This window comes from Athene noctua, chromosome 1, assembly GCF_965140245.1.
Source record: "Athene noctua chromosome 1, bAthNoc1.hap1.1, whole genome shotgun sequence".
Taxonomy (NCBI): Eukaryota; Metazoa; Chordata; class Aves; order Strigiformes; family Strigidae; genus Athene; species Athene noctua.
In genome coordinates, this window is record NC_134037.1 from 181870205 (window position 1) to 181880116 (window position 9912).

At 39.8% G+C, this 9912-nt stretch overlaps 2 protein-coding genes across 4 annotated transcripts in view; one reads left to right on the plus strand and one right to left on the minus strand.

Moving 5' to 3' along the window:
- The window catches only part of OFD1 (OFD1 centriole and centriolar satellite protein), a 33351-nt gene extending 33067 nt beyond the window's left edge, over positions 1-284 (minus strand). The window contains exon 1 of one of the 3 annotated variants that reach the window (XM_074907004.1): positions 142-284. The gene's annotated coding sequence lies outside the window, so the exon portion shown is untranslated. The remainder of the gene's footprint in view (positions 1-141) is intronic. The other 2 variants (XM_074906988.1, XM_074906998.1) reach the window with 2 other exon arrangements.
- A 7-nt stretch (positions 285-291) lies between these two features.
- TRAPPC2 (trafficking protein particle complex subunit 2) lies at positions 292-6228 on the plus strand. Its single transcript, XM_074907111.1, has 5 exons — positions 292-379; positions 1004-1113; positions 3148-3292; positions 4048-4133; positions 4811-6228. Exons 2-5 carry the CDS (start codon positions 1021-1023, stop codon positions 4907-4909), a joined length of 423 nt encoding a protein of 140 aa, XP_074763212.1. The 5' UTR covers positions 292-379; positions 1004-1020; the 3' UTR covers positions 4910-6228.
- The last annotated feature ends 3684 nt before the right edge of the window (positions 6229-9912 follow it).

The following is a 9912-nucleotide window of genomic DNA, read 5'->3' on the forward strand; positions in this document are numbered from 1 at the left end:
TATCAGGGGGAAAAAAAAAAAAAAGGGCATTACTGACTCCCAGCGAGACCCACGGCCAGCGAGAGGGCCAGCGCCCCAGCCGCCCCAGCCCCCCCCTCACGCAGGCCCAGGCTTTGCCGGGGCAGCCGCCCCGCTACCCACAGAGAGGGCGGCAGCTCCGGCCCGCGCCGCGCCTGGGCCCTCTGGCTCCTGCCCGAGGAGCAGCAGCGGCGGGCGGTGCCCGGAGCCGGCAGAAACGGGGAGCGAGCCGCGACGGCCGGGACACGGCGGCGGCTCCCGGCGGGCACCGCCGCGTCACGGGGGCGCCGGATGTCGGGCGGGGCGCGGGGTGGCGCTTCCGGGCGGCCGCGGGGAGCCGGTGCCGAGCGCGCGTCGCAGGGTAGGCGGTGGGCCCGGGCGGGCCCCTGCGGCGCAGACCCCGCTTCCCTCTCCCTCCGGTTCCGCGGGCACCCCCCCGCGGCATCCGATCCTTCCCCTGGAGGCGGCAGCCCGGCGGGGCACGGGGGAGCCGCCGAGAGCCTGGGCGGGCCTCAGGGCGCTGGGGGGCGGCGGGGGGGGGAAGTGGCGTGGTGTCGCACCCCCCGGGTATCTCTGCAGTCCCCGGGGATGGAGCGTGGCCGTGGGGCTTCTCCTTTTTACTGCCTGCCCGTAGGGCCCCCAGGGAGAGACGGGTGAGGAGGTTCTGCAGAGGCGGGTGCGCCACGTCACTTCATAGGGTCGTTGCCGTCCAAAGTCACTGGGGGGCTGGCAGAGGATCAAGTAAATCGTCAGTCTGTTGCAGAGTAAACGTTTTGAGGTAGTAGCACCTAGGCTCACTTCCAGGAGGTGTTGCGCTTTCTAAGGATATCTTTCCCCCTGTTTGAGCCTAAATGTGCACACATAAGAAAGTATTTCTCTTTAGCCTATGGTAAATACTATAGGAAGCGTGTTGGCAGATTTTTAGGGGCACTTTCACATGGATGTTGTATATAGATTCATCGGCATATCTGTCTTTTCTTGTAAGGAGTCCTGTTTTGAAGAATGTCTGGAAGTTTCTACTTCGTGATAGTTGGTCATCATGATAATCCTATATTTGAAATGGAATTTCTGCCTCCTGGAAAAGTAGAGTCCAAGGTGTGTTTTTTCCTGTGTGATACTCCTATGATGTAATTATGGTTCATTTTCTTTTATAATAGTGTATTTGAAGCATGACCAGCATGTTAAAGTATTACTAATATTGACTGTTTTCTGTTTTTTTACGGAAGCTTTATCATAGGGAGTAGAACTCAGCTCCTTGAGTCTCTTAAAAATTCTTTGCCAGATCATACTAGTTTTTCATAAAACGTGGTTTCCTTACATATTTGATGCTGTATGGTAAAGAATATATATGCTAGTCATGCTTTGGTCATTACTCTTAGTGTTTAGAGCTTTTATAATAGATGTTCATTTTTTAAGGCTATTTACTGTCATTCTCTATTTTAAGGCATCTGTATATAGTAATAAGGTAAAGTAAGGAACATAAATTTAAAAGCTCTATTCAGTCCTTTATTTTTTTATGGTATAAAAAACCACCATCTTCAGTAGTCATACTTGCTTTGTAAGAAAAGTTTAAATCTTGTACTGATAAATATGAGTTTGAAAATGTGAGAAATGTAAGACTACTCAGTAAGTAGTGTTTCCAATGGGAAAAGAACAGATCTATCTATTGAGATACTACATTGAAGAAACAATAAACTTCAGAATAAAAGTCAGTCTCTGTGTCCAAAAATGGAAGCGTATGCTGTCACTGATTTGAACAGCATGGCATCATCTGTATTTTGAACCGGTATCCCATAAAAGATCATAAATAAGGCCAGTTGGACTAGGCTTAGTGAGTGTGAGGATGTGACATGTCCACAATAGTGGAAAAATTAATTTTCTGCATTTTGCCAATTGAAGGAACTTGGCTCGGGTAAGCTTCTTGTCTGGCTGAGGTTGAAGTACTAAATTTTCTCCTAAGAGAGTATCTAAACTTGATGTTTAGTAGACATCAAGGAGAACTAGTAGACATTGATATGTTTTGGCAACAATTGCTTCTGTTTTGAGACATGCCATTTTAGAGTGAATTCAGTGCAGATGCACAGCTGCCTGAAGTAAGGGTTTGCATAATGGATGTGGTAAATCAGCATGAGCTTTTGCCCCTTGAGCTTCATTATTTAATCTCTTCTTCGGTGTGATTTAATGGAACTGGCAAAGCTGTTAATGCCCTGAGCCAAACTTGATTTGAAGGAAAAATACAGTACACTGAGGGGTGTGAGAGTGGCATTAATAGCATCCCTATATTATGAGAAACAGTGCAAGTCTACTTATGTTTCCAGTCTAACAGAAGCTTACAGTATGGTTTAGTCCCCTGTTTCTTCTTGGCAGATGTCCTACAGTATTCTAGTTTGTATAGAAAATAAATGGCTCTTTCCCCACACGACTCTTGTAGTGTTAGGGCCAAATGCTGTGATTACTCTATGAAGGCCATTTGTGTTTATTATAGGAAGAGGTGTAATTTACATCTGCAAGCATATATTTAATACTAGTTGCAGGATGTTTTTCTGCACTAGGTTCTTATGAAAAAGAAAACCCCCAATTAAAAAATCCTATGTTTCTAAGCAAATAGCCTGAAAAAACAGAATCTTTAGGTGAGAATGTTATCAGCGTATCTGTACCTCTGATTTCCCCACCTCCCCCAACTTAGACACATCATAACTTGTTTCTGGCAAATTTGAGAGAGATGTTATGTTCCAAAAAATGCTGAATTGCTGAAAATTTCACAAAAACAGGTGACTGGAAAGCAGAGAAAAATATTTTTATCGGGGCCTCCGTTGTGGAATAAGTTTACAGTGGGAGATGACCCATTGGTAAACAAAACAATTCTTGCTTGAATTAATTTCTGGGCTATAAATATAGGATTTATTGGTTTTGCTGCTCTCAAGACTGTTTTTGTGATGACCTTTTTACTACAATCTTTTTTTTTTCCCTTGAAACTAAGTGTCGGTTACAGACATATGTTGCAGAAAAGAAGGTTATATATAACTTCACATAACGAGCACTAGTTGTTTAGCAACTTGAGCAAATGATTGTTAATATTTCACCCCTTTCACTGAGTGACTAATCCTCTGTCTCCTGGAAATACATTAGGATGATCATCGCCATCTCAACCAGTTCATTGCCCATGCTGCTCTTGACTTAGTAGATGAGAACATGTGGCTTTCTAACAACATGTATCTGAAGACTGTGGACAAGTTTAATGAGTGGTTTGTTTCTGCTTTTGTCACAGCTGGACATATCCTTCCCTGTTCTCTTTCCTTATATCTATATAGGAAAAGCCTTTTGCCAGAAAGGGACAAGTTAGATAAAATTATTTTGGAACAGATTTCTTTGGCTATTCACCACTATTATTGTCAGAGAGTCACCCGCTTCAGGATGAAGGAAGTTGGAACGCACAGCAGTTATGGAAAATTGGGACCAATTTTTCCTTTTGGAGGAGCAGAAATAGCCTAATGAAATGTGGAGCTCACATTGAGTAGAGGAAAGAGGAGTGAGAGGGCAATAATATGAGAGGGTCTGAGTAAGCTTGTATGATTCTCTGTTCCCATCCCTTTGACAGTGCTGGAGGGAAGAAGCAGGGATAAACATGCTTGGTGTCAGTCACACCAGCCTTGAAAATATTGTGTCAAGGCTTGATCGGGTAGTCCTAGAAGTGTTTGTTGTGAAACATTTGTTATACATAGCAAGTAACATTGCATCTCATTTTAACTTCAGGGGTATATGGCAAAGAATTGTCTAGCTTTAAAAAGAATAACTTTGAATAGAGAGGTGATTATTTTTATTTTCCAATAGGGGTATTTTAAAATATAAAGTTAATACTTTCAGAATTTCACTGCTCCGGTTACTTCTTTTAATGCTTCCTCCTATAGTCATTGCTATTTCATGTACACCTATTTTAAGTATATGCAGAATTAGGTCTAAATGCTTATTTCAGGATCTATTAAATGTCTCTCTTATTTGTAAAAGTTAAATTTTCCTTAATTGCTTTACATATGAGATTTATAATGCTTCATGATGTAAGGCAAGAAGATGGAATTAAGAACTTCTTTAATGATGTGTATGACTTGTATATAAAGGTAAGAACCCTCTTCTTATGGTCTCACTGCAGTCTTTGTAAGTGTGTTCTCTACAAGCATGACTGTATTAGTGTGTTTTCTCATGGGGGCCTGTGTAAGTGGAGAAGCACCCATGCAGTCCACATTAACCAAGGTTGATAACGTGACATAAAGGCTCTACTTTCCGTTAAACAGAGTAGATTTTTCTAAATTGTTATAAACGGTGCTCTTTCAGAATTTATTCTTCATTTTAGTCCAGTGATTTCTGGACAGTATTGTGTCATTAATGGTGATAACGAAAGCAAAGGACTGTTCAACAGAAGGCTGGTGGGAGCGCTTTGCCCTGAGAACGAGTAGCCTGGTGGTCCTTCCACTAGATGGGGCAGTCGCAAGCACGGGTGAGGGGGAGGTGGCCATCTCTTCCGCCTGCGGGGACTCGGGTGATGCTCATATATTTCCAAACCAGACATTTCCACCAGTGTCGTGATTGGTTTGTTCTGAGGAGCTGGTACTAAGGGATGACTGCGTGCATTTATGGGGAGAATGCAAGTGCCTGGAAAGCGAGTGGCTGTTTAGGAGCTCTGTGCTCTTAAAGTGGTATGAAATAGGCTGACAACCAACAATATAGCTGCCATTCGAAGTAATATTTTTCAGTGCTGGATCTTGTGCTGTTTGATGAGTTTTTCTTCTTTCCTCAGTTTGCAATGAATCCATTTTATGAACTCAATTCTCCTATTCGATCCAGTGCCTTTGAAAGGAAAGTACAGTTCCTTGGGAAGAAACACCTTTTAAGCTGAATAAATACATTTCCTGAGTGAGTGCTTTTTCCATACTTTCCTGATTATTTGAACTCTAGTTCTTGAGGTTAGTTCTCAGCATGTTTGATACTCATCTTCTGAAGACTGACAAAGTGGATGCTGAAGCAGCTTTTTTTTCTTTTGGCCAGTATAGATAAAAACAGCAAAGCTTCTCTGGTTAAAATGTGTATCTTAAGAAGTTTCTTTTAATGTGCTATGAAAACTAAGTTTAAAAATGTCAGGGGCTGAATAGGTACAAACTGAGACATGTGGGTGTCAGCATGTATGCAGAATGTAAGCCTCTTATACGGGGTGGGAGGAAATCAGATCTAAATGTAGAAGACAGCTCTGGTCATGTGATTTAATATGAGCAAAAGTGAATTCCTGACTGTTTGGCCTAAGTGGTTAATTTCATTATAAACTTTTATACTTACACTCCTTTGCTAGAGAACTTACTCTGCAGACTAACCTCTCACTCTTTGTGGTATCAAATCAGGTCTGTATTGATATTCTAATGTGTAATTGTATATATTCTAAAGTGCTCAATAAAAAGAAAAGAGGATATATCAGCAAAGCTATGTCCTTAGTATTTCAAGAAACTTAAAAAGTTTTAAAGCTTAAAATTTCAAATTTACCAGATGTTTAGTGCAATACATGTTTAGCTGCAGTGTTGCATCAATGAAATGAATGAATGAATGAAATAGACCAGAACAGTTGTGTCTGCCCTGACTTTAATTCTAATTCACACCTGGAAAGAACCCAACTAAATTTACATGTTCAAGCCCACCTCTTTCCAGTATCTGTGCAAGTGCTGTAATTTTCTTTTTGAAAATATATTTAGTTTATGAATCATGGAACTATTTATTCAGCTTTCAGAACAGCATTATTTGGCCTGTGTGGCTACTATCATATTGTAAAATGTGGTTAGGGACACTTTTGCAAAACTTACCATCATTCCAAAACAGTGAATTTTAATTGGGTCATTTGGCATATATTTACCCAATATTTTGGTTGTTTCACAATCTGTTAAGTAGCCTGTTTCCTTTTGCAGCAGATCTGTATAAGCTATCTTCTTGACTTCTTTTAAAATGTCTGAAAAGTAGTTTCCAAAATAAATGGTGTGCTGTTCTAGGAGGTACATTTTGCATAGTCTGTATAATTAAAGGGACCATGTGTATGTGCTTTAACTGTATAGTCAGTCATTATTTCTTTGTAATTTACACTTACTGCTAAACTGTCACTGTAAAATACTCCCATGAGAAAAAGAACATGATATAAAGGTTGCAATATTTACCTTAAATAAAATGAATGATGCAGTATGGGTGCCTGTTGAGTATACTTGAAATGATTTAGGAGAAGACTATGATCACAGTAAGGCTACCTTTATTCGTGGGGTGACGAGTGAAGATGGCAATACTTGACTTGCAGTGTTATTTCATAAAAACTGCATTGTACAGCATTTTGATAGTCACATGATCTTATGTAAATCAACTGGGGTTTTTTCTGCTATATACATGAAAGCATCAGAAACAGACTTGAGGTAAAGCGTTCTCATTCATATAAGGAGCCATTAAGCTGGAGCTCTTAATGCTGTTTTCCACCTCCTCCCCAGTAGCATTGATGGATGGAAAAACACTAATTCACTGAGGAAATACTTATGTTAAATAATCATATATGTGGCAGTTAAGAAAAGTTTTTGGCATAGATGAAGGATTAGTGCCAGGAATTTCCACTATTTTTAGAAACTGTGGGGTTTTTGATAATTGTGTTCTTTTCTGCTAGCACACAGTAGGAAGTTTTGTAAAATGAAAGCATTTAACATCTTGCCTCATCTCTGAAGGCAGTTCGCCAAATGGTGCCTGTTCTTATCCCCCCCATACAGTCTTTCCCCTATTCTTCTGCATATAGGAATTGTAAACAGGAAATGCAGTCTCATAGGTCCATTTATGAAAACAGGCTGTTACTGGCCACAGGCAAGGGAGAACTATGTGCTAATTCATTACATCAATCATTACAGAGTTTGTGGTGAGGAATGTTGTCTCAGGACAAAATTCTGAAGGACCCTGGCTAGGTAGTTCCGATTTCCCTGTGTATGGAGGAGCATTTGTTTATGCTTTGGTTTGTGACTTTTTACAATAAGCTGAAGGACTGCTATCTGGAAGCAACAGATGAAAGAAAGTTACCTTGTGATCAGTGATAGCCACAGATCTGCTCTAGGTCTGAAAGATGCAGTTCTAGCATGCATCAGAAAATGAACAGTTCGTCAACGGACAAGGCAGGAGAGAGACCTTTACAAGTATTATATTCATGCCCCATCTCAGAGGCTTAGGAATAATTCAAATGAAATCTGTTGCAGTCTGAGAAAGAGGCAGTAACTTGTATTATACAATAGAGGAAACAAAAAAGTTTGAGTTGCAGGGACTGGAATTACCTTATAGAGTACAAAAATCAAGCATAAGGAAATGAGAGCATTAGCACAAACCTTATAAGAACAAGAACCAGCCTTAATAAATCTAGGCTAGAAATGCAACTTAGACTCAACTTCGCAAGGTTCTGTTGCTGTTTAGGTAACCTGCCATATGACTTAAAGTAAGATCTGTTTGAGGTACAGAGCAACTGTTAAAGCAAGCAGCCTGGTTTTGGCAGCAGTCTTACACAAAGCATCTACGTACTTTTCTGTGAGATAAGCCATTAGATGTCCTAGCTAGTTCCTTCCACCCCTTCCCATTTTGCATAGCTTTCATCAGTCCCACCAATTTTCCGTGACAGTATTTTGCTCCTCCTTTTCAAGGACATCTGTACCTTTGCATACATATTACACAGTATACGCTCTGTCTCAATACTGCTAATGGGACCCCCTAATACTTGAGGTACATTAGTACTTGAATCAAATCAGTGAACTGAAACATAAGCCACAAGTGCCTACCTTACCTCCATAGCGAACAATAAGTTTTCACTGAAAGTACAGAAATGCCTGTTATTAAGCATTATGTTTTTTTTCTTTTGTACCTATCATCTACATCTGCTTGTCATAGGACTTCTGCTTCTTTAAAGTACTTGATAGTCTACCTCTGAGACCAGATCCTGACCTCAACATAATTCCTATACTGTCTTACTACAGCACGTAAACCCCCCTTTATCTTTACTAGCCACTTTCATGCTTAATGCACAGTTATGGTACAGCAGCTCCCAGGGCACAAGTAATAGGTTTCTATTATATTAAGTTTTATTTAACTTTATTAAACCTACTTCTCAGATGAAGGCTTGGTAACCATGACATTACATGGCAAGGGGACAGATGGGAAAACACATATGCTTAGGCACAAAGAAAAACATGATGGTTCTCATCCATAATTGTTACTTTTTAGGAATCATTTGAATCATATCTACAGTACTCTAGTCACAGTAACTTTATCTCCAGTTTTGTTTCTACCTTAACCTCTGCTAAAATGAATCTTAGAGAAAGCTTTAAGTAGTTCATAGCACTAGCTGAGTAGCCCCCAACACAATCTTTGTTTTTTAAGCCAAGAGAGCAAAACGCTTTATCTTAAGAGGAATTTAGCTAAGATTTTCTTCACAAATACTTTTTCATTCATTGTCTAGAAATTAAACGTAACAGAAGTAGCAGTTCAGCCTATATTTAGGTGTTAGGTGACTGAAGCTTAAAACAGTTCTGTTGCTGTATATGCTGGACCATAAATAAATTACTCAGGAATGTATAGAAGGTAAAAAGATGTCACTTTTAAGCAGGAGCAGCAGATCTATGGAGTAAAGTCCCAGAAAGGTTCAAGCAAGAATACAATACATTCAGAAGAGTGTATTTATTAAGAGCAACAAAAAGGTTTTGCAAGCTTTACTTCCAAATAATTACACCTGGTACTGACTGAACAGATTCATTAAAAGAAAACTCTTGCTGGTACTGTACTCCCAAGAAAGGCTTTTCTATGGGAACCAAAAACTTGTACAGAAAGCAGAGTCTGTGCAGTTTAGTGAATAACATGGCCTGCCCTATAGGGTTCAGACTTCCTTCTGAAGTCCACAACATGTGTATGTGCACGCCTGTTAGCAGTCAGTTTACACGTTGAAACAATAGCGCGCTATCAAGTTTGCTATTACAGGGACAGTGGGTACTCTGAGAGCCAACATTCAACAACTTCCCATACAAGTATTCTACCATTTAACTGCAATGGAGAGCCTCAGATACACTTTCTGTGGTTTCATCTGCATTACTGCAGAAAGACTGTCCATTAAATACAGAATTTGCTTCTGCTCATCATCATGTAATGAGTACAGTAATACAAAAGACATTGTCTTAAATGTGTAAGTCCATATCCTAAAATAGCAAAGGATCAAATTCAGTTCAAACACTAGCTGTAGGTATTTACTTGTATTAGGGCTGAAAGCTGTCACAATCTACTGTAAGTCAAGAGCTTCCTGAGTTCTCTACATATTGCCAATCCTTAGTTTCACAGTGCAGAGATTACTGGTAAACATATTCACAGCTCAGGTTAAAGGGAACAATAAGTTTGGAACTTTAAGGCTATATACTAAAAGTTCTCTTAGAAATTTGTCATAGTGTGGATCCCTTCAAGTGCTATTAAAGCTGAAGGAATAAAGTGTATCTTTTTCATAACTAAAAATGGTTAGACTTCAGTTACTCAGATTTTTTACCTTACTGATCAGAAATACCCTAGAATGGGACTTAAGGCAAACACATGTATTAACTTAAAAAAATCATCAGTATCTTGCATTAAACTGCTAGGAAAATTAGTACAGAAATTAGAATTGTAAATGAAAGGAAAATTGACATTAAATATGTAGGAAGTTTATTTCCTACTTAACCTACTCAAATTATAGAAACATTAGGCAATTAGAGGACAATCTGAAGGTAATTTATATTAACTTATAATAAACACATTAGAGATGAAGTACCACTCACAGCAAAAGGAATGTAGTGAGACTGGTTTAATATCTAGCATTGTTAAGAAACTGACTTCTAGTGA

Bases quoted from the DNA above. Each gene is read 5' to 3' on its own strand.
- TRAPPC2 (XM_074907111.1), top strand. From the start codon at position 1,021: ATGTCTGGAAGTTTCTACTTCGTGATAGTTGGTCATCATGATAATCCT. The intron at 1,114-3,147 runs GTGTGTTTTTTC...GAAATACATTAG, and splicing joins CTGGAAAAGTAGAGTCCAAG to GATGATCATCGCCATCTCAA. The intron at 3,293-4,047 runs ATATCCTTCCCT...TAATTGCTTTAC, and splicing joins TGCTTTTGTCACAGCTGGAC to ATATGAGATTTATAATGCTT.